The following is a 24,782-nucleotide window of genomic DNA, read 5'->3' on the forward strand; positions in this document are numbered from 1 at the left end:
TTGGTGTTATAAATTTGGGCATGAGTGATATCACTTCCCTTAGAGATGTCATAATATGCTTGCTTACAGAAAAAATACTGATCCAGACTCCCAATCCGAACTTTATAAATGGCCACTAACACAACAAAGAAATTATTTTCCTACATTTTGGGCAATTACATATAGTTACAACCTAGAAAGCATCTGACAGATAAATATAATATTAAGACGAGAATAGAATTCAGAGTAATACAGGGAAAAACACACACAGGCCCCAGGCTGGTGCAAAATAATAAGTAATAAACAAGCAGAGAGAGATCCATAATCAATGGAAATCCCAAACCTTAAAGTCTACACGTTTATTTATGGACTAGTAAGTCATTAAGTATGGGACTAAGAAGGAGAATTAGGTCAAATTCTCAGCACTTGATTGAGAAACCATAACATTACCATTTCTTCACTTTTCAAAAGTATTTTCAAAATTCTGCAAAAAAGCAGCAGCTACTGAATGATGAGAAATAGTCAACAAAAGAAACCTTACTTAGAGATACATTTCAAACAGGAGAAAATCAAATTAAAATTGTGAACTTAGGCTGGGTGCAGTGGCTCACACCTATAATCCCAGCACTTTGGGAGGCTGAGGCAGGTGGATTACCTGAAGTCAGGAGTTCGAGACCAGCCTGGCCAACACGGCAAAAGCCTGTCTCTACTATAAATACAAAAATTAGCTGGGCACCTGTAATCCCAGCTACTCAGGAGGCTGAGGGAGGAGAATCACTTGAACCCAGGAGGTGGAGGTTGCAGTGAGCTGAGACCACACTACTGCACTCCAGCCTGGGCAACAAAGTGAGACTCTGTCTCAAAACAAAAAAACAAAACAAAAATCCACCAAATTGTGAACTTAATGCAAAAGGAAGTCTTTCATGAAAGACAGCTATTGTATTTCAAGAGAAAACCCCTTTAATAAAACCAACAGAAATCTTTAAAAAGTCATCTATAAATTTTTGGCTATATTATAAAGATCTCTTTTACATACCAGATGAATGAAGGAAAAAAAACCCCAAAAACCCATAATGGAACTAAAAGTGGAAATTAGCTATAAATAAATGAATACGTGAATGTTAAAGATTTAAGGGCTAAACTACTATCTTTTTGAAATGTATACATAAACTAATGCTGGATTCATAAAATGTTAAAAAACATGTTCCTAAATATTAACTGTGATGCTTATAAAGGGGATTTTTAAAAAGCACTGCTCTTCTTTTATTTCAAAAGAGAGACATGGTTAGAACCTTTATTACCCATTACTTCTGAATTTCTATGACAATAAGATTACCATAAAGCTGGTTGTTTCTTCCACACTGAATTATTTAAAATAAAAATGTGAGAGTAGCTAGAAAAACTGAAATAACTTTAAACGTAATGAAAATGTTTTGTCCACACAGTGCTTATGCAAAAAACCTAACTGATGGTAACAGAAACAACAACATGCTAGGGCAGTGCTGAGTCACAGACACTTGCACAGCAAACTTAACATGCTGACTCTATTACTGGAGTTTCGCTCTTGTTGCCCAGGCTGGAGTGCAATGGTGCAGTCTTGGCTCACCACAACCTCTGCCTTCCGGGTTCAAGCGATTCTCCTGCCTCAGCCTCCCGAGTATCTGGGATTACAGGCATGCACCACCACACCCAGCTAATTTTTTTTGTATTTTTAGTAGAGACAGGGTTTCTCCACGTTGGTCAGGCTGGTCTCAAACTCCTGACCTAAGGTGATCTGCCCACCTCAACCTCCCAAAGTGCTGGGATTATAGGCATGAGCCACCGCGCCCAGCTCCATTTTTGTTTTAAGAGAACTCTCCTCCTGTTTGGGCAACACTAAAAATCCTAATTTTGGGTCTAGTTCTTCCTAAAAACTAATCTTTGACATTTCATCCAAAAACAACTATCAGGTGGTGGATTTAATTATTATACATTTGTCCTGTGTTATATTCAAGTTTCCACGGAAATGGGTGGGTTTCTAACATATCAAATAAACATATCTAGAAATAGCCTACCATTCACTGATGTCATGAAATCAGAATCAAAGAACAAGATGGACTGTGAGAAACCACCACCTCCAAGTATGACAGCAGCTCCAAGTGCGAAAGCAATGGCTATCTACCTGGGGCATGCTTCCCTGTCTACACAGTGTGCGCCTACCACCGCCCTTGGCAGCCAGTTTGGGACGAGCCACACCGCCTGCCAGAGGTTCTTCCTGTCACCCACTGCCTCAATTCTACTTACAGCAATCCTTACTCTGGCCCTGTGATGTGCAGCTTTTACCAGCTGGACTGGCTTCCTGTCATCTCTGCCATCTGAAATGAGACCTTTTCTTCAAGATTCTGAAGCCTTCTCCAAGCATCCTGGTTGGATGATCTTCTGAAACATGGCTTATGATTTTTATACTGCACACTACCCCTCAATATTACAGTTATCAGCATACATATTTTATTTTCCATTTAATTTGTAACTCCTTTAAAGGCATGTCCTAGGTCATACTGATTTCTGGATTCACCCCTCCTCTTCATGCACTGCATAGTAGATAATATAGTACCAATAAATGAAAACTGGTCAGGCACTGACTACTCAAAAGGAAAAGATTAATTTCTGGACAGGTATAAAATAACTGGCTACCCTAGGTGCTGAGGACTCACCTGTTTTGGCCGGCAAAAGACGCCTGGTCTATAGGCAGGATGCTTTCAGGCCATGGGGCAGTCTGATTTGGAGGAGCTTGTTGTTGGCTATACTGAGGTCCCCCCATGTTCATCTCTAATTCAGATGGCCCTAGAAAGGGAGAAGAAAAAAATCTTACATCTTTAATCAAGGGAGCATTTATTTCTGCTATGAAATGTCTGGTTTATGAAAAAAGGAAAACACAGAAGCAGTAATAATTAACTAGGTGAATATAAGAAGATAAAATTCTGATTCTGAAATAGAAGTCAATAAATATGAAGGCCACTTCAGAGAATATCTAGACAAGCAGTTCTATACCTTTAGCATTTAAGACTCTAAATACTCAAAAAAGTTTTTATTCATGTGCGTTATATCTTACTGATATTTACTGTATTGGAAATTGAAATTGAGAAGTAGAAAAAAGTGTAGATTCACTTAAAAATCACAATAAATGAATTATATGTTAATATAAAAGATTTTTTTTCTAGATCCAAGTGAGTGGAATAAGATTTTTGAATGCAAACTTTAAAAAATTCTTTTATTGGCATTGTTTTACATTTCTGCAAATAGCTTTAATGCCTGGGTTAATGGAATAGAGTGAAATCTTCTGTTTTCGCATTTCATCTTCTGTGATATCATATAGCATGTAAAATTTCTGGAAAACTCTACCATACGCTTGGGCGATAGTAAGAGTGAAGAAGCCAACAGTGTTTTAGGATTAGTATGAAAATAGTTTTGGCCTTGCAGACTCTCTGACTGGGAATTAGGGTGCTGCACCATGTTTCTAGGAAGCATGTCGAGACTGCTGGCTCCTGAACGTCGACTAACTGTACTTCAGCCGGCTCCCCTACCAGAGCAAGAGCAGAGCAGAAAGGAGGCCAAGACAACCCACAAGCGCTCTTTCTCCGAAGTTCTTTGAAAGGCTTTAAAGCCAATGGATGAGATGAGCTTTTAAAAATTATATTATCATCATTATCTGTAGACCTGTATTCCATTCCAAAAGTTAATTTTCTGTTGAATTAATAGCTTTTGGAGTTTATTAAAAATCAGAGAAACTCAGCTATACAATAAAGCTTATAGAGCCGTATTTCCAGCTCAAGAGCCAGATGCTCTTCAGTGAAGACTGACAATAAATTACATTTCTGGATATAAGGTACTCACTACTATGATTTTTAATCAATAAATATTTTTTAAATTTCTCATTTAATTTTGCAGAGAAATCAGTTTTTAGCATTTTTCATGCTGTCAAATTATACAAATTTATGTTGGAGAATCACTCATTAAGTACATTCAATGTAGTAAGGCAATATAAATGCCATCTCTGAGAAACAATAAGCCAAAATATGCTGAACAATTAAATAGGTAAGAAAACTAATGCCAAGTTAGGATGAAAACTCTACACTGTCTTGTCAAAACAACCCTGGCATCTTTTTTTTTTTTGAGGAGTCTCACTCTGTTGCCCAGGCTGGAATGCAGTGTTGCGGTCACAGCTCACTGCAACCTCTGCCTCCCGGGTTCAAGCGACTCCCCTACATCAACCTCCTGAGTAGCTGGGATTACAGGTAAGCGCCACCACCCCCGGCTAATTTTTGTATTTTTAGCAGAGACTGGGTTTTACCATGTTGGCCAGGCTGGTCTCGAACTCCTGACCTCAAGTGATCTGCCTACCTCAGCCTCCCATAGTGCCTGGCATCTTTTTGTGAATTATTTAACTCTTCCTCATTGTGCAATATCTAAGTATATGAAAAGAACATAAACATTAACTTATTGGAATTATGCTAATGTACAAGAGGAGGGCTAACATGTCAATGATAAAGGAAATAATCTCAAGTACGAGTTGTACAGACCATTAATTTTTAAAATATAACAGCTTTACTGAGAGATAATTCATATAACATACAATTCACCTATTTAAAGTGTACAATGAGTTTTAGTATATTCAGAGTTGTACAACCATCATACCACAATCAACTTCAGAACACTTTCATTCCCCCAAAAAGAAACCCATTACTCATTAGGAGTCACTCCCTACTTCCTACCTGAGCCCCTCCCCACGACTCCTGGCCCTAGGTAACCACTACTATACTTTCTGTCTCTACAGATTTGCTCATTCTGGACATTTCATATAAATGGTATCATATGATGTATCAGACCATCAATTTTAATAATATGTGAACTGTCTCCAAATAGAATTCTAGTAATCCTCACATTCTGTGAGATGTTCTATAAGACCTTGCAAACTTCAGCGAGGGCCTGGGAGAGTCTGATTTAGTAGTCTAGGTGGTGGCCCAGGAATCTGCATTTGAAGTTCCTGATATTGTTCTGATGATCACACACAGAGTTAGAAACTACTGCTGTACCACCTAAGTTTTTTTTTTTTTTTTTTTTTTTGAGACAGAGTCTTGCTCTGTTGCCCAGGCTTGAGTGCAGTGGTGTCATCTTGGCTCAATGCAGCCTCCACCTCCCGGGTTCAAGTGATTCTCCTGCCTCAGCATCCTGAGTAGCTGGGGTTACAGATGCCCACCACCACACCCAGCTAATTTTTATAATTTTAGTAGAGATGGGTTTTCACCATGTTGGCCAGGCTGGTCTCGAACTCCTGACCTTAAGTGATCCTCCTGCCTCGGCCTCCCAAAGTGCTGGGATTACAAGTGTGAGCCACCGCGCCTGGCCTATTTCTTTATTAATAGTGTGACATTATAATTCATTTCTCCCCCAAAGTTGAAATTAGGTAATTTAATAAAAATAAAACATCTCAAAGGTAGTTGGGTCTCTTATATGACTGGAGAGCCTTTGAGATTCTGATTCCATACAGAGTTCCAGCAAAATCCCACTTACGGCAGCTTTATGGGAGGATTATCTAAAATGCCCATAAGAAGCATGTCTTGAAAGAACTTATGAAGCTGACCCTCTTTTCTAAGAGAGCATAAAAGTTAAAAGCAAACAGCACTAGAGCCACCTTACCTATATTCATGACCTGAGACTGAAGCGTCTGTCTTTGGCCAGGCTGGCTGCTGGGCCTCATGGGGATGCTGGCTGCTGGGTTCCGAATCATACCTCCTTGGACTGGCCGGTTCATGGCACTGGTGGTAGCAGCACAGGTGACTCTCACAGCCGAACTCTGTGGTGCCCATTCTCCAGATGGCATAGTAGGCCGAGAAGCACTGCTACCAATCATTCCTGCATGCAAGGCAAAGAAAACTGAGAGATGCAGTAACTGAAAACATATTTAGCATGTATGAACACCAGATGATCTTACCCTACAAAATAATCATTTTGTAATTCACACTTAGCCAATAGCTAATGTTCTCATTGGGCAGATGTGGGACCCTGGCTAAGAAATAATAATTGGCAATCACTACATAGTTTTCATAACATGGACCTGCCACTCTTTATAGTTCAGAAAAGCTGTTGAAATTGTTCCCACTTGTACTCGGAAACAGGTGCCGTGGCGTGTGGATAACCCCAACTTCCTTCCTCAGGAAGTGAATCACATTAGCTGATATACACGTCAATGCTTTACTTTCCAAAAGGGAGGTAGAGGCCAAGAGGAATAAGGTAAAAACTGATAATCAATACTCTCATTATAAACGATAATCATAGAAGATATCTTGAAGTCTATATGAGACTTTATCCTCAAGTCTCCTTCAGGGTATACTTCAAAACTGACCAAGAGTAGCCTCTAAGTAATGGAGAAATTATAGATCTTTCTGATATTTACTGTAGTTCTTCATAGCCAAGGGAATGGAGTTCCTTGCCTTGTATCCACTGTATTCCTGACTATACAGACCTAGAATGGGTTAGGACAGATTTGTAAAAATCCCTTCCTTTTTGAGGTGTTAACAGTTATCTGACCACACAGAAGAGTGTAACGCTGCTAAGCAGGACTGTGTTTGCTCTGTCCTGGCCTGGCCCCCAGGATGCTGATAATGGCCAAACATTTGCTAAGACTTGATATTCTAAAGGGAAAACTCTTCAAATGAGGTCTCTTCATTTTGAAGTGTTTAATGATGGATACGTAAAGGTTCTGCCTTCAAATATATGGCTGCTTTCATTTTCTTTAATTACGATAAACAACTAAAAATGGGGTATATTTAACAAATGAACATGCATTGTGGGCGTTTCTTCACTTACGAAATGAGAATGTGCTGTGATGATTAAGGGTGAAAGGTAGTCAGTTAGATTTTAAAAAGTTAAGAGGCCAGGCGCAGTGGCTCATGTCTGTAATCCCAGCACTTAGGGAGGCTGAGGTGGGCAGATTGCTTGAGCCCAGGAATTCGAGGTCAGCCTGGGCAACATGGAGAAGCCTCATCTCTACAAAAAATACAAAAATAAGCCGGGCGTGGTGGCAGATGCCTGGAGTCCCAGTTACTCGGGAGGCTGAGGTGGGAGGATCACTTGAGCCTGGGAGGTTGAGGCTGTGGTGAGCTGTGATTGAGCTACTCCAGCCTGGGTGACAGAGTAAGACTCTGTCTCAAAAATAAACTAAAATAAAAAGTTAGAAGGGTATTCTATTAACACATATTTTAAAAACCATTTTAGAATTAGATTTGAACTACAGAAAAATATGGGAAAAAGGGATTTTATTTTTTAAAAAATCTGTTATCTAAATAATATGACAAGATTATAGAAAGTCTAGAAAGCAAAAAACAGAATGGTCCATAATTCAACAATATTACTGCAATGATAACTGGGAAAGTCCCTCTCAGTCTGTGTTTTTTTTTTTTTTGAGATGGAGTCTCGCTCTGTCGCCCAGGCTGGAGTGCAGTGGCACGATCTTGGCTCACTACAACCTCCGCCTCCTGGGTTCAAGTGATTCTCCTGCCTCAGCCTCCTGAGTAGCCGGGATTACAAGTGCACGCCACCATGCCCATTTAATTTTTGTATTTTTAGTGGAGATGAGGTTTCACCATGTTGGTCAGGATGGTCTCGAACTCCTGACCTTGTCATCCACCCGCCTTGGCCTCCCAAAGTGCTGGGATTACAGGTGTGAGCCACCATGCCTGGCCTAGTCTGTGTTTTTTTAAAGAGCGTGAGGGTACTGTATGATCTTCACAGCCTGGACACCAGTGCTGTCTTGGCTGCTCGGATTTTAATACAGGCCTATTTTCAAATTCCTGCATAAGATTCCTACAAGAACTCATATCTTCTTGTATCTTCTGTATAAGCCTTAATAAATCACGGCTCCTTTTTCTCTTATAGAACTTTAAATAAATCAATATTTTATTTATCTTAAATTTTAAATTAATCTTTGTTTACTGAATATTTAATGAAATGACTATATAATTAGTGAAGTAGTCAGTGCATGACACATGTGGCAGGCACCCAATAAATATTTGCTGAAGGAATAAGCTATCTTAATACAGCACAGTTCACAGTTGCCATGAATTCCTTATAAACAATAGAAAGTTAAAAATCTACTTCTTCCTCTTAAATTGAACTCATATTCAGTTAACTGTCTAAACAGCACTCAATGTGTGTATAGGGATACAAGCTTGGCTAAAAATAAAATACCAAGAGTTAAAACACCTACCACTGTAAGTTCTTCTTACAAGATTTCTTTCCATGCCTTTGTGTCTAGTGACTCATTGAGACAGAGGAAGAAAGCTATAAACTGTGAGCAGCTCTGCATTAGAAAACAGCATCCTGCTATATCCATAATAAAGATATGTTACAGGGTACAGGATGTGGATGTGGTGGCAACAGCAATCAGTGCTACTGTAATGACTTCCAATCTGAACTGGATGTAAGCTTGGGAATATAATGGCCACTGAGACAGTGACTACTACCTAGGAAATGTGCCTAGGCAAATTGCCAGATACCTGCAATTATAGCAGGTCAATGTCCAAACCTGATCACAGGCAACTTCCTACATCTTCAAAAGGGAGCCGGGGACCAGATCTGAAAGCTATTAGGCCAGGCATATTACTGTTTAAAGTTCTTTATTTTTAATTAGTACTTTTTGGAATAAGAATTTTATCACCTAGAAGTATAAAAGGTTGGTTGAATTTTAAGCTCTTATTCTGAAATTCTCCAAACACAAATAATCAATCCATAAGTTTTTAGGGTATCAGTAAACTATCCCTGGAATAATTTTATATATACCCTGCAATGCCTAGAACAGTAACTGGGATAGAAGTGAAATAAGCCTCAGCTATAGGATTAATGGTTAGAAACCTCATAAAAGTAACAATCACAGAATTAAATGGTTAGCTCACCAAAAGGCTTTCCCACATGCCATTCTCACAGTGAAAATCTGTAGAATTTTCTCACTTTCAGATGTTATTTTCTAACATAAAAAGTTCACTTGAAAAATTCTACTACTTTGATGTGGATAAATATACCATTAAATTAAATAACCCACCGATAAAGTAACAGTGCATTTGACCCCTTACCTGTGCTACTGTTCCCTAAATTTCCTTGGTTTCCTATCATCCCTTGATTACCCATCATTCCTGGCTGAGGTATCACTGAGTAGGGACTACTGTTTCTGATTGGTGGGAAAGGTCCAGCACCAGTTGGGCTTTGCAATGTGATGTCAAGTGGTAAATTCTGGTTTGGCAATAACCTGCCCAGTTGCCCTGGTCGTGGGTTATTAAAAGCTAAGGAGAAAACAAATGAAAATTGAAGGTTAATATAGGATAATGTAAAATAATATTAACAATAGTGTTTAGGGACAATGTCTGTAAAATGACAAAGGTATGCACGTCAGGGACCAACTACCTAGATAAAAGACAAAATCACAGACAAAAAACACATGCAGCACCCCAAAGCATAGATGTGTGATCTAATCAACCGGTCTCTAATTCTTGATGATCTTGCAAAACAAAACAAAAAAAACACATGTATATTATTTACCATATACCTTCGTATACCAAATGAATGTATTCATTCTCTCTCTCTTTTGTTATTCTGAGACAGAGTTTCGCTCTTGTTGCCCAAGCTAGAGTGCAATGGCATGATCTCGGCTCATAACAACCTCTGCCTCCGAGGTTCAAGAGATTCTCCTGCTTCAGCCTCCCAAGTAGATGGGATTATAGGTGTGCACTACCATGCCCGGCTTTTTCTTCTTTCTTTTTTTTTTTTTTTCCAGACGGAGTCTTGCTCTGTCTCGAGGCTGGAGTGCAGTGGCCCAATCTCGGCTCACTGCAACCTCTGACTCTAGGGTTCAAGCGATTCTCTTGCCTCAGTCTCCTGAGTAGCTGAGACTACAGCCATGCCACCATGCCCAGCTAATTTTTGTATTTTTAGTAGAGACGGGGTTTCACCATGTTGGCCAGGATGGTCTCGATCTCCTGACCGTGTGACCCACCTGCCTCGGCCTCCCAAAGTGCTGGGATTACAGGCCTGAGCCACTGTGCCCAGCATTTTTTTTTTTTTTTTAAATACAGGGTCTCACTCTGTTGCCCCGGCTGGAGTGTAGCAGCAAAATCGTAGTTAACTGCAGCTTTTAACTCCTGGGCTTAAGAAGAGGTTAAGAGATCCTCTTGCCTCAGCCTTCTGAGTAGCTAAGACTACAGGTAAGTACCACCAGGCCTGGCTAATTTTAAAATTTTTTTTGTAGAGACAGTGTCTCACTATATTGCTTAAGGTGGTCTCAAACTTCTTGCCTCAAGTGATCCTCCTGCCTTGGCCCCCCAAAGTGCTGGGATTACAGGCATGAGCCACCGTGTCTGGCTCCCAATAGTAATTTCAAATATATAACTGTATTTGCTAATTAAACCAATTTTTTTTCATGTTATAATATTCAGACTTAGGAGTACTGCTTTCTCACAGCCATGAAGCTATAAACATCTCTTACATACATCACCAAACCTATACATATGTGGTTTGGATATTAGAACATCACTTCTTAACTGGGCTTTCCTAGGATTAGAATTAGATTAAAAGTGGTTACTCTCATTAGAAGTTAGAAATTTTAAGTGTGAACTCTGTTGCCTAAAGCAGTATTAAATTAAAGCTGTAGGGCCCTGCTTACTTTTCAAAGTACAGCTTCTTTAAATTCTAGACACATTTGGATTTGATATGATTTTTATAGCTAGTTGACAAGAATTTATTGTGTACTAAGCACGAGACCAGCATCACACTGACAACCTATAATTTGTTAATGTTATTAAATTTAAAATACTAAGATATTACAAATTATAGTAACTTACTACATAACATCAAGTACTTTATTTTCCTGAATTATATAAACATAGTCTGAAATAGTACATTTAAAAGAAAAAGTTCTTAACCATCAATGATAGAAATAAAATATTCTAAAAAATTAGGGCTGAGAATGGAAATTATGTGCGTGCTTAATCATGACTTCCTCAGGTTTGGTTATCAGGTTGCCATCAATAATCTGAATACCACCAGGAGCTACAGAAAGAGGAGAAACCATGAATTCTACACAGTCCTTCATAACCTCCCCTAGGGCTAATGAGCATGGACTGTCTAGTGTGTCTGTATTTTTTTTGAGACTGAGTTTCGCTCTTGTCCAGGCTGGAGTGCAATGGCATGATCTCAGCTCACTGCAACCTCCACCTTCTGGGTTCAAGCAATTCTCCTGCCTCAGCCTCCCAAGTAGCTGGGATTATAGGCGCCCACCATCATGCCCAGCAAATTTTTTGTAGTAGAGATGGGGTTTCACCATGTTGGCCAGGCTGGTCTCAAACTCCTGACCTCAGGTATCAACCTGCCTCGGCCTCCCCAAGTGGTGGGATTACAGGCATGTGCGACTGCGCCCAGCCTGTCTAGTGTGTTTCTTACCCAAGTCTCAACTCTTCCGACTTCGTGATCGCCCATGATCCACAATTAACTCTCCATTGCCCAAGAAAGAGTGAGGTTTGAGAGGTCACATGCAAATCTTGCGTGCGTGTGTGTGTGTGTGTGTGTGTGTGTGTGTGTGTGTGTGTGTGTGTGTGTGTGTGTGTGTGTGTGTGTGTGTGTGTGTGTGTGTGTGTGTGTGTGTGTGTGTGTGTGTGTGTGTGTGTGTGTGTGTGTGTGTGTGTGTGTGTGTGTGTGTGTTCTGAGATGGAGTCTCACTCTGTCGCCCAGGCTGGAGTACAGCGGCACAATCTCGGACCACTGCAACCTCCACCTCCCGGGTTCAACCAATTCTCCTGCCTCAGCCTCCCGAGTAGCTGGGATTACAGGCGCCCACCACCACGCCTGGCCCAAACTCATCTTTCTTTTGTTTTTCCTATTTCAGAATGGTCAGAAATCACTTGAGAAAAGACCTAGTAATGAAAGATGTCCTATGATTTGACTGATGGTTGCCATTTTTGATCTGAGAACAAATGCCAGGTATTGACTCAAATTGTATCTGAAAAGGAAAAATCACTCTGTTTTGCCAATTTAACGCTGAAGAGGTTATCTATCTTTCATAAATTATGGCCTTGCTACATAACAGATACTTTCTTCCATTCAAAACTATCAGACAACTTCAGGTATTAATCAAGTTTGTAAACTGAGTGTTCATAGTAAACAAGTTTATCCTAAGCTTACAAAACTTTAAAACGAAAAGATAAAAGATGTTTTTTCTAAACAGACAACTTAACTTAGAATACATTTAGAAACATAAAGTTCCACGTCAAGTGATGTTTATATGAAGATTCCTGAGATAGGGCAAGATTTTTAATGTGTGTAGCCCTTTCATGTATAAATACCTTTAGTAGAATATTTTATTATTATTTTTTAAATTTATTTTTTGTTACTACCAGCTGAGCAGTTTGGGAGAGTAGAATATTTTTAAATAGTGTATTATCCCTAAAAAGTCAGCATAGTTCCCAAATATTCTCTATTTCAGTATTTCATTGTCTATTAAACACATAAAATCCAGGATAAACTCCATGTCTGAAGGCAGTCACTCAAATGAAGGGAAATATGACAATCAGTTGAAGAACTTCATCAATGTAGGTCAGTCTCCCTGTCCAGTGCCGATTAAATTAACCCACAAGAAAATGTGAGAGAACCATGCTCAGGAGGATCCCTTTTGAATACTGTTTCAAAAGACCAGGACAGTAGATGGTGCTATTTGATCACAAAAACCTTAAAGTGACTAAGCTGGTTGCATCAGACTTCAATAATCCCTGTTTCTGACAGTGATTATATGGAAATTTCTTGGCATAACCAGCCATTTCTCATACTCACTGCTCTGTGAAATTCGCAGTGCTGTTTTCTGGGCTCCAATAGGTGTGACAGGGCTGTTTTCAGCTGTGAGTTGCATGAGGTCATTGATGATGGCTTGCTTGTCAACTGATCCAGCAGGGGCGCCTGGCCTCGTGTCTGGGAAAAGCTGTGGTAATTGACTATTCTGCAAATCATCCAAAATCTCCTCCAAGTTGTCCAGCTCACTGCCAGGCTGTAGTTGACAAACAGAAGAGTTTATCCAGTCTAAGAGTAGACACCACAAGCCCATTTGCAATCATTGACCTAACTGCCATAAGACACCACAGCCAAATAAAATAGGTAGATTCCTGCATACCACAGGCCTAACAGATAATTGACCATCTTTTAAAAAATTAAGTTAACAAAGGACAAGTAATTTAATCTCTTGGTCCTCAATTTCCTCATCTATAAAAAGAGATGGCTGAATTAGAAAGAAAGCTCTCTTCCAGCATTGTGATTCATTGGCAATTTATAAATTATCCTTTATTTTATGCTTAGCATTCAATTAATTATGAGAATGTATATTTCCAATTAATTATGAATAGACTATCACTTACGGTCCAGGTCTAGGTTTTATCGTCAAAACTCCCTAAGAAATAACAACAACAACAAAAAACTGGCATATAATGTAATCCAAATTTGCACCCTATCAGTATTTAACAGTCATTTCCCTTCAGGATTTTTTTTTTTTTTTTTTTAATCTTTAAAAGAACACAGGGGTGGGGAGAGAGAAGCAAAATAAGCTTGAAGTAACCATGAACTAAGCCTTTTCAATTTGAGTAGTCCTTTTTTTCTGCTTGGACTTTCAATTTTGAATGACAATGACTTTCCCAGTCTTTTGCTAGCTTAGGTGACAAAGGTAGGGAAGCAGGATAAAAACTGGTTGCCCCCCAAACATAGCACTATTAACCTAATTATACGGGAGCTATAAAAATGTTTTCTTTCTTTTTTTTTTCTGAGAAAGGGTCTTGCTCTGTCACCCAGACTGGCATGCAGTAGCGCAAACACTCATCCCTGTAGTCTTGATCTCCTGGGCTCAAGTGATCCTGCCACCTCAGCCTCCTTAGTAGCTGGGACCACAGGAATGCACCACCACCACGTCTGGCTAATTTTTTGATTTTTTGATTTTTTTTTTTTTTTTTTAGAGATGGGGGTCTCATTTTGTTGCCCAGGCTGGTCTCTCAGCTCAAGCAATCCTCCTGCCTCAGCTTCCCAAAGTGCTGGGATTACAGGAGAGAGCCACTGTGCCTGTCTACAGAAGCCATAAAAAATGTTTTTAAGTTTTCTCTTCCATTAAAAAAAAAAAAATTCAGGCACTAACATAAGCTAAATATCACTACTATTTCACACTTAGCACTTTTCTGCTAGGAAGCTAAACTGGAATTTATTCTAGATTTTACAGATATTCTTTTAAATATAACCTATCTATGTGCCAGATATTTAAAATCAGATAGTGCATGCTAGGATTCCTTTCTAGTGCAGAAAGTAGTACGAACGATTTTCTTGATGTGTAAGTGGAAAACATAAGTTAGTTTCCTCAGTCATTGGACTTTAAATCCTTGACCACAACTATTCCTTTCATCTACACTGGCAAATCAAATGAAATACATGGCGTACGTCTAATAATGAGTTACACTTAAAGCAGGATGGCTTACATTTTTATCCTACATACAATTCCTCCCCATGCAGAGGTTAGATATGCTAAGATTTTTGCAACTTACAGCAAATGTAACATCCATATGAGATGTTTTTTGATTGGAAATATTTCTCAAGTTAGGAAGAATAGAATGAAGTGAGATTTTATTTGATTCTTCTCAGAGACAACTAGCTTAGCAATAATTAGGAGATCCATTTTCCTAACGCATTGTTAGAGCAATTACAAGACCATTTTTAGCTAGTTTAGCCACTCAATTGTAACAAAAGAGGGAGGTATCTAATACAGGAGAGTTAGTTATGAATTAAGAGCTGGGTTCCAAAGTTAGCATCCTAAAGTACGGACAGTCACAGACAGGTCAAATGATCCTTAAAGCTCTGTAGGAAGGCACCGCACTGACTATCTCCTCCAACGGCAACAGTCTTTCCTCCAGAGTGGCAGCAAATTACTATTTCTCTGGCTGAGTCCTAAGTGAAGTAGTTTATGTAGGGGCCATACTGCATTTAAAAAGCCCATAGGTACATGTTCACACTATTAAAGCCACAAGGGAACCAAAACCCAGCAAAGTCATGTCACCCACCTCATGATCACTCCACTACGGCATGTATTCATTGAGTTCAATGGTGGGCAAAACTGCTCATACTACTGAAATAACCATTTAATAACCATCTGCTCTTCCAGGAACATAAAACTGACTTTATGTACTTCAAATACATATGTAAAGTTGACTCTACTGTAATCTTCTTTATCATGTTTTGCTGAATGCATAAGGTATAAACTGTTATTCTCAGTATAAACATAGATTGCCCTCCAAGGACAGCGCCTAGAACTAAGTAATGGGCACTGAGTCAACACGATGAATTCTTTTAATCATATTAACACATACTTTAAAAAATCTTCCCCAAATCAGTAATTTTTTTCATAGGAATTCCTATAATTTCCATTACTTTTTCAGAAAAATGTTTCATAAAAATGTGTGGTAAATTTCCTTATACTTGTCATGAAGATAGATCAGAAAAAGGCTCTAATAAACGGAGGTTATATCTGTTCTATGAAAACCAGTTTCCCTACTACAACGTTGTCCTGTGTTGAGCATTTTTAAAAGGTAGAAGCTCCATGTGTGGGGGTGAGGGAGGTGGGCTATAATAAGTGATAAGTTGCCTCTTGAGAAAGCTCTGCAGATTACTTTTAAGAGAAATATCCAAAATAAATAGGTCCATGTAAACAATAAAAGTAAAGTATGTTATTTCTCAATGGATACATTTATATTTGCTTCCAATCCCAGACATATGTAAAAGGAACTTTTGACAATATATATTAAGAACAGTCTAGACTCACACTTTTCCTTTTTTTTTTTTTTTTTTTTTTTTTGGAGACAAGGTCTCACTCTGTCACCCAGGCTGGAGTGCAGTGGTGTAATCTAGGCTCACTGCAACCTCTGCCTCCCAGGTTCAAGCAATTCTCCTGCCTCAGCCTCCCCAACAGCTGGAACTACAGGTGTGCACAAACACACCTGGCTCATTTTCGTATTTTTAGTAGAAACGGGGTTTCACCATGTTGGCTAGGCTGGTCTTGAACTCCCAACCTCAGATGATCTGCCTGCCTTGGCTTCCCAAAGTGTTGGGATTACAGGTGTGAGCCATCGCGCCGGCCTAAATACATTTTTCTTAAGAAAGCCATTCAGGATCTTCTTAGTATCAAAAGGAAGTAGTTCTATGAAGGCTTATAACTATGAACACTATTTGAATTCATTCAAGCTTAGCATCTGAAAAATGCATTACGAAGTTTTCCCAACTAGAGATAATATTGCTTTGCCTGTGTTTATTCCTTGTCAATTTATGGAGTACACATTTAACATTAATTGTCATAAGTTCACTTTACGTGTTCTTCTTCAAGGAGATAAAGTTCAGAATATCTATACCCCTCAGGTTAACAATAACATTTGATGACTACAGAATTTTTTTCTGTATTCATGTAAGTTTTGGAAGGAATAAATTTGATTACATTAAGTTTCTGTTAAAGAATTTCCTCCCCTCAATTTTTGTAGGCTTTAATTCTCATCAAAAGTTCTTCTAGTCTCTATCCACTTTGTTAGGCACAATTTCTTTACAAGACAAAAAGATCAATGCCTTCCTTTAAAATGCTTTGCCAAGATACTTCAAAGTTTTGCTTAGGCATCTATTTGAATGCTCAAATTAGCCACATCAATTTGAGTTGTTAGTTTAAACTATTTCAGGCAGAAAATGAGTCAGAAAGATTTTTATAAAAGTTCTACAAAATGAAAATCAGACTTGATTTCTTTAATTTTTCATTTTTCTGGTTTTAGGATTTTTTCATGTCAAATCAACTTGTTCTCTGCAGGAAATATAAAAAGCACAAGCATTTAAACAACATCGGTATTCTAATAAATTACAAGGCATCTTTTCAAAATATTTTAAATAAAAAGTACAATTTTACCATATTTGCCTAACACAAAGTTGTTAAGAAATGGTAGTACAATTCTACCACATCTGGAGAGAAATTTTCAGGACACTATCAGTTTAAAATATGGTTTGCCTTTCTAATGGAGTCAAATACCAAGAAGAAATTCTTTCTAGATTAATTCCAAACCCTTATCATACGTGTCTCAGCAGCATTAGAAAGGACCCAGTAGTATCGTTTGGTTAAGTATCAACCATGTTCCACTGTGTAAATAAGCATGTAACTTAAAAGTCTGTAAACATATTGGAAATTTTTCTGTTACTGTTTCCTGTTGGTTAGGAAATGCTGTAGAAACAAATGTTTAACCACTCTGCCTGGTAAAAAATGCTATTTTGGGTATAATAGCACCATCGAAGTACTTCCTGTCCTTAATAAGTTAGTAATAGGTTAAACACACACTCAGTCAACGGCTCTTTTCTGAATCCAAATAACAAGACAGTTAACTGCGCAATTCAGACTCACTAATAGTTTATCTCACTAAATAACTTATTGTATTCCCTTGAAATGAAAGAAAAGTCTTCAATAAGTTTGTACAGCAATCAATAGGAGATACAATTAACCTGTATTTGGAAATAGTGAAGGTGAGCAAGAGGTGAAAGAATCATTGTTTTTTTCTTAAAGTAAGTCATTCTAACTTTGATCTAAATATAGGTAATGCACACTTCCTGTGGTAACTTTTCAAGCTGCAATGTTTTTGATGTTAAAATTGCTCTAAAGCAGTACTTCTGGTGGAGTTTTACATGAGAGTAAAGGGAGGGCGAGACCAGAGACTGGATTTCGTTAAGAAAAATATACTTACTATATGTGCCTCTGTGTGTGTGCACATGCATGTGTGCCTGTGTACACTGCTTTTTGATTCACCCAAAAAAACAGATCTGTGCTGATTATACTCTGGACTTTATGTTTCCTAGGTGAGACAATTTTTATCAGAAAAACATTTCTCCTAAATAAATAACCTGAAACTGCAAGTGACTCAAGGACTTTTTAAAAAACTCCTCTTTTGTCAGTTTGTCTGAAGTTAGTGCAATCACATAAATAAATACAGAAATACCAAAGAGTGGCCCCTTTCCTTGACCCTCTAAGTCCCTAGGGCCTCAGATCAGGCCTGGGATAGAAATAAATTGTTTACACAGGGAAGGCCTGGCCACATTAGACACTAAGCTAAGGGAGACCATCTTGCCCTCCAGCATATGTCAAGAGACCGGAGTGCCACTGTCTGTGCCTGCCACTCTGGACTGCCACTAGCTGTGTAGATTCTAATCTAGTACACCTCAAAAGATTAAAACACTTACAGGTGTTAATACGGTTTTACATTTCACTTTATTCAAGACATTGCTATTAATTTTCTGCTGAGACACCAGTTTCCCCATTTAATGATTTTACAGTGTTATGGAATAGCTGCTAATAGAACCTTGCACTAACATCTAAGTTTAAGGATTAATCACTCAAGGTGTTTATGTAATTTGGCTCTGCTTCCCTTGTGAAGGACATGAAGGTTTGAAAAATTGTATCTGACCTTTAGGAATGGTAGCAGCTGTCGAGACATCAAAGTGAAAGAAATAAGGAAGCCAAGCGCTTAGAAGCCTAGATGGAGCCCAGCTAGAAGAGCAAGTGTGGCCTTAGCTTCCCTGACGATGGCTCTCAACCCCAGACCTGCCTCTGGGTTAGCTCTACCGACTCAGCAGAGCTCCAGGGTACAGCAAGGGGTGTGCTTTTCCTCTCTCCGTCCACTGAAGACACTGACACATGAAATATCCTCTTGCAAAACAAATTTCAAGGACAAACCTTGAGCCATCTGAAGTAGGAAGGCCCTCTTGGCTTCTTCACTTCTTAACCAATCATGACCCAAGAACAGATAAGAAGTGTAGGGCATATTCAGGGACTAGAGAAAAGTGATGGCTAGGGTGAAGTCTTGGATCATTGATTCCCCAGGAAACGTCTCATGCCAAGTCACTGTGGCTGTTAATAACCCATGTTTTCTTTAAATGGGTTTTTATTTTTTGAGACAGGGTCTCAATCTATTGCCTAGGCTGGAGTGCAGTGGTGCAATCATAGCTCACTACAGCATCCAACTCCTGGGCTCAAGCAGCCTCAGCCTCCTGAGTAGCTGAGACTACAGGTGCATGCCACCACACCAAGCTAATTTTTTATGTTTTCTAGAGATGGGGTTTCATCATGCTGCCCAGGCTGGTCTTGAACTCCTGTCCTCAAGCAGTCCTCCACCTTGGCCTCCCAAAGTGTTGGGATTAGAAGCATGAGCCACTTCACTCAGTCTGTTGTTTTTTTAATAAACAAAAATAGCTTACTTTTTCCCTGTGATGTCATTATCTCCTTAGAGGATTATCAACAATGATTTGGGGTAGAAGGTTGAGGAGATGTTGGTCAAAGGATACAAATTTCAGTTAGCCAGGAAGAGTAAGTTCAAGAGATCTATTGTACAACACTGTGGCTACAGTTAGTAACAATGTATTATATGCCTGAAAATCACTAATAGATTTTAAGTGTTTGTACCCCAAAAAGTATGTGAGGTAATATATTTGTTAATTAGCTTGATCTAGCCATTCTAGGATATGTATTTCAAAACAACATGTTGTATACCATACATATATACAATTTTAATTTGTCAAGTATAAGTAAGAATTATTTTGAATATCACTTAAGGTATCCTGGATTTTTTTCAGGGAACTTATTTTTCAGACAAGAAGAGCACATAATGTAGCCTATTATTCTAGTTTTGAATTTACATACCATGGCTCAGATGTACTAATATCAGTTCAACCTTTCTTTCTCCTTTCTACTATCCCTTTCCCTCTTAAATATTTTTTATACCAGTGGTCTAAGAAATTCTTTTGCATTAATCAGAAGTTTAGTTAAGAATACAGAGAGGTAGAACGACCTTCATTGGGTTTCAAAACCAGTTAAACTCTGATCTTAAAAAGAGAGAAAGGTAAATAAGAAATAATTCAATTACGTCTGTTCTGACAAAGCCCAGTTTCAAGGAAGTGATTATCTCCAATTCAGGCAGCTTCTGTAACAGAGGTCAGCAAACTACTACCAGCCTGTGGGCTAAATCTTGTTTTTGTATGAGCTAAGAATGAATTTACATTTTTTAATGGTTAAAAACATTTTACATATTTTGTGACACATGATAATTCCATGAAATTCAAATTTCAGTGTCTATAAGCAATGTTTTATCGGAGCAAAGTCACATTCAAGTTTGTTTACACAGTGTCTGTGGCTGCTTTTGCACTACAATGGTGGATTTGAATGGCTGTGACAGACACTATATGGCCTGCAAAGCCTAAAATACTTACATTTGGTCCTCACAAAAAAAGGCCTGCCCACCTATGTTCTATAACAATGTCACTCTTTGCTAGCAGAGTATTTGAAACACACAGCTTCAGCGAGAGTTTCAAGATAAGAACAACAAAGGAGAAAGCTTACTTTTATCCAATCACCTGAGACTTCAAAATGCCCCTATGGAGAAAATCCTTGATGGATACAGATTAGTACACCTGCGAGAAGACGTGATAAAACTTACCTGGTCACCAGGCTCAAAGCTCATCTCCTCCTTCTCAGTTTTCATTGCTATTAATTTTGTGTTACTGGCAGGATCTGTCTTACTGTCCAGTCGCTCAAGTTTGGGGGTTATTTCTGGTAAACCAATATCTTTAGTATCATCTTTATCTAGCAAATAGCGAAGTAGTGCATTCTCTTTCTTCTTGGGGCTCACCGGCTCTTGTTTAATAGTCACTTCTGATCCAGGAGCTGTGCTGCTGGACTCCTGGCTCAGGTCTTTGCCTGTGGCTTCTGCTGTTAACTTGGCCAAGTCCACAGGGGAACTGCTGTCCTGCAAGAGTCTGTGCAAAATTTTATGCTTCTCCTTGAGCGAGGTTCCATGTGTAGACCCGGAACCAGGCAAACTACCTGTGGAGTCTTTGTTTGTATCCGACAAAGAGCTGGCTAAGGGCGAAGGCTCCATCTGATCAGATTTGGTGGTCAGCAGCTGCAGGAGTTTGGTCTGCCCTTTGCTGTCATGCAGTCTGCTCTGCCCGTCAGCTCTCTCACTGCTCACGGCCGGGGGCAGGTTGGGGTCATTTGTTTCCTTTTGCTCTCCAGGATGGCAGCTGCTCTCTGCTTGTCCAGTTGTACCTTCAGAGGGCTCCCCATATAGTCCAAAACAGTCTTTTGAGTCCAAGCTTCCCATCTTGCTGAGTGGGGGAGGATTCATATTAACTGGGGAGTTTTGCAAATTGCCCATTTTTAGGTCTGGTGAAGCCAACGATGACCCTAATGAGACCCCGTGCCCCTCGCTGAGGGCCTGAAGTGCATTGAGGGAGCTGTTGGTATAACTATGGCTATTTCCTGTGCTGCTGCAAACTCCCACAGGGGAATGCAAGCTTCCTGCAGGGGAAAACTGACTGGGTGGGATTCGAGGGCTGCCAGCCACTCCAGGGCTCATGCGATGCCTTGGTGAAAGCATGGAGGTGGGCTGTCCTGGATTCATGCCAGGGCTGCTTTGTGAGGGGCTGTTCATTTTGAGTGCATAGTTACTACCCTGAGGAGTGGTTGCTTGCATGCCTGACACATGGTTCATTCCCCCAGAACCACCAAACCTGCCCATGGGCATGCCCATTTGTTCCTTTGGGCCATTTATGGGAAAATTTATATTGCTACTGAGGGTCATGTCCTGACCTGGGTTCCCACTGCACAGGGCCTGATGGGCAGGGCTGTTAGAGCTAATTGGATTCAGTGGCTTCCCCATCGTTTGTCCAGTCAGATCCGGATTCATCACACACACATTCTGCTCTCTGTATAATGAGAAAAGAAAGAAATGTAAGATAAAAGGAAAAATACTTAGCAAGTTGTTATTAATTTTTAAAAATGAGATGGCCTCTTCACCTTAAAAGAACAGGCTACATTTTAAGGATAGATAATACTTTGTTGAAATCATCTGCAATTATTGACAAGACTGAACATGTACAGTGTTGGACCAAGAGGGATGCTTTTCAGGCAACTCATTAAGATGTCTGGTTTTACAGAGGGGGTGTGTTTAAATTTGACTACTACTGTATTTAAATTGCATTTACTAGACAAGACATTAACAGGGTTCCAATTACATAATACATCTTTCTCATGAGTAGTTGAGAGCTTGTACTGTCTTAAAGAAATGAGTAGAGCTGTCTTCAGTTTTTTTTTTCCAGAGATTATAATTCCTAACAATAGACACATCTGTAAGCCCAGAGCTCCGATATTTACTACTTGGCTCAAGATAAACACGCTTAGGGGAAAACAACTTGCCCCTAACTGTTAAGAGAAACTCTGCCAGTTCTAGAACTAATAGCTACTAAAACTGTTTAGAATTAGATCACCTTGTTTAACAGATTTCCACTCACCTCTTCACCCCACATCCCTCCAAGTCAGAGCAAGACCTCAGAGCCAACAGCATGGGAAGGGAAGTTCAGAGTGACTTTAGTTTGGGATCTTATTCTTCTACTTCTGGATAACTCCATTCCATCTCCTTACTAATGACTAAAAGCAGGCTTTCTGAGCAAGATGATTTTGCAAGTTCTGTGAGCTTTAATTTACAGCCTTGGCAGTCACTTTTGAGTTACCAAATGTGTTCACAAATACAAATAAAACAGGTTTCACAAATTGTCAAACATCAGCTTTTGGTTAGGTGGGTGAAATTTGCCACATCTGTAATCACTTTCAAATTGTTTCCGTTTGAGGTTAGATTTATTAACAGTTGGCAAACAGAGTTGCCTGATTTTTTTACTCCTAAATAGATAGTGAATTGAGAAATGTGATAAAATGGAACTCCTCAGCCAGAGCAACGTTATATATTTACTGATAGGACCTCATGAAGTTTTCCACAGCATAAGCATAAATATTTAGATAACTAATGAAATTTAATCATTTTCCTAAATATGTGCTCTAAGACAATATGGTTTGACATTTATTTAAAAATCAACATTCAATTTCTTTATCTTCACTTTTTTATGAAAATGTTTATTACCCTTCAATTTAAGGTCTAATGTTGAGAAGTTAATTTGAACCTGAGAACAAAAATCTAAAATATTATTTGTAAATATATACATAGAAAGTTCTAGATTTAGGCTGGGTGTGGTAGCCCACACCTGTAATCCCAGCAATTTGGGAGGCCAAGTTGGAAGGATCACTCAAGGCTGGCACAAGCCTGTAATCACAGCTACTCAGGAGACTGAGGCACAAGAATTGCCTGAACCCAAGAGGCAGAGGTTGCAGTGAGCTGAGATCGCGCCACTGCACTCCAGTCTGGGAGACAGAGCAAGACTCTGCCTCAAAAAAAAAAAAAAAAAAAAAAGAAGTTGTACATTTAAACACACAGGAGCAGAAATCATACTAGTGACATCAATATTCCTGCCCTGCATTTGTTGCTACTGGGAGCTGATCAATAAATTTCCCTTTTTCAATGTAATGGGCAATCATGTCTAAGCAAACTTAGTGCTAGCCTTGTGTTCTTCCAGCTGGGTTTTACAATTCACTAGTGTTAAGGCTAAAATTCAAAGTAGAGTCCTACTTTGCCAGTACAGTTGTTCTTTGGTTATATGGGGGACTGGTCCTAGCCTCCACCCTGCCCCCACGCCGCAGATACTAAAATCCATGGATGCTCAAGTCCCTGATATAAAATAGCATAATTTTTGCATATAACCCACACACATCCTCCTATATACTTTAAATCATTTCTAGAAATAATTTCTTATAATACCTGATACAGTGTAAATATAGTTATAATACAAATAATACAGTTTAACATTATATATATATATATATATTTTTTTTTTTTTCCCCCCAAATATTTTCCATCTGTGGTTGGTTGACTCCTGGGATGCAGAAGCCATGGATACAGAGGGCCAATTATATTATGAATTGTCTTTTAGCCAACAGCTAATAACAATTTAATTTTATATTTTACATTACTGGAATTGATAAGAAGAAATGTCTAACAAATCCTCAAAGCTCTAAAATGATTTGCTGCTTTTGTAATATCTCCTCTTAACTTGGAAATGGAAAATGACTTCTTAGAACTAGGATTACCTGTGAAGCATATGTAAAGATATTACAAGTTGAGGTTCATTAGTAGTCTGAGAACGGATGAGTTTGCTCTTCGTTTGTGCAGCAACAAGAGTGCCATCAGACAAGGAAAAACGATAGATTTGACTGAATGCCAATCCTTGTCTCAGTACTGCAGGCAAGCAAGGAGACAGAAGGCAAGTTTAGAAAAAAAAATTGAGGGGTCGGGGAGGACAAGACATAATAAGAGTAATCAACTTCATTAAGTTTCATAATAGTTTCCCACCAGCATATTAAAGAGTTATAAGTAATACTTTATGAGATTAAAACATAACATTTTAAATGCACATTTACTTTTCACTCAAAATACCAATAACCTCAATTATCTGTTTTTCTTATGAAAAGGAGTAAGAGCCTGGACCCTCAAACTGTGTTCTTAAAATCTTTATTATTACGACAAAACAGTGTAAACCATTTAACAGCTCAAACAAGCTTTACAATGATTTGCTTAAAATGGTAGAAAACAACACAATGTTTTCTCTTATGTATACAATAAGGGTATCTCTTACGTATACAATATGAATTTAATTTCCCTGTAAAACTAATACAAATATGAAAATAAAATTTATGACATTTAATATATTCTCTGAATATTCATCTAGAAGTTACGTACTGTTCAATCCATCATCTCACACACTACTCTCCCCCAGTGCTGTTTCTCACTGTGTAAGAAGTATTATTTACG

General features: G+C 38.8%; 1 protein-coding gene across 33 annotated transcripts in view; it reads right to left on the reverse strand.

Moving 5' to 3' along the window:
* NCOA2 (nuclear receptor coactivator 2) overlaps positions 1-24,782 on the reverse strand; it is a 296,302-nt gene that overhangs the window by 26,698 nt on the left and 244,822 nt on the right. For 29 of the 33 annotated variants that reach the window (XR_008504321.2, XR_010127229.1, XR_008504317.2 and 26 more), the window contains 6 exons: positions 24,062-24,209; positions 20,523-21,792; positions 12,829-13,039; positions 9,087-9,293; positions 5,656-5,871; positions 2,673-2,802 (listed from right to left, as the gene is read on the reverse strand). Coding sequence is in view for 13 of the 33 variants with exons in the window: in XM_054499894.2 (XP_054355869.2) it covers positions 2,673-2,802; positions 5,656-5,871; positions 9,087-9,293; positions 12,829-13,039; positions 20,523-21,792; positions 24,062-24,209 (2,182 nt within the window). In the remaining 20 variants the exon portion in view is untranslated. The remainder of the gene's footprint in view (positions 1-2,672; positions 2,803-5,655; positions 5,872-9,086; positions 9,294-12,828; positions 13,040-20,522; positions 21,793-24,061; positions 24,210-24,782) is intronic. The other 4 variants (XR_008504334.2, XM_054499898.2, XM_063668873.1 and 1 more) reach the window with 1 other exon arrangement.

This window comes from Pongo pygmaeus, chromosome 7 (assembly GCF_028885625.2).
Source record: "Pongo pygmaeus isolate AG05252 chromosome 7, NHGRI_mPonPyg2-v2.0_pri, whole genome shotgun sequence".
Lineage (NCBI taxonomy): Eukaryota > Metazoa > Chordata > Mammalia > Primates > Hominidae > Pongo > Pongo pygmaeus.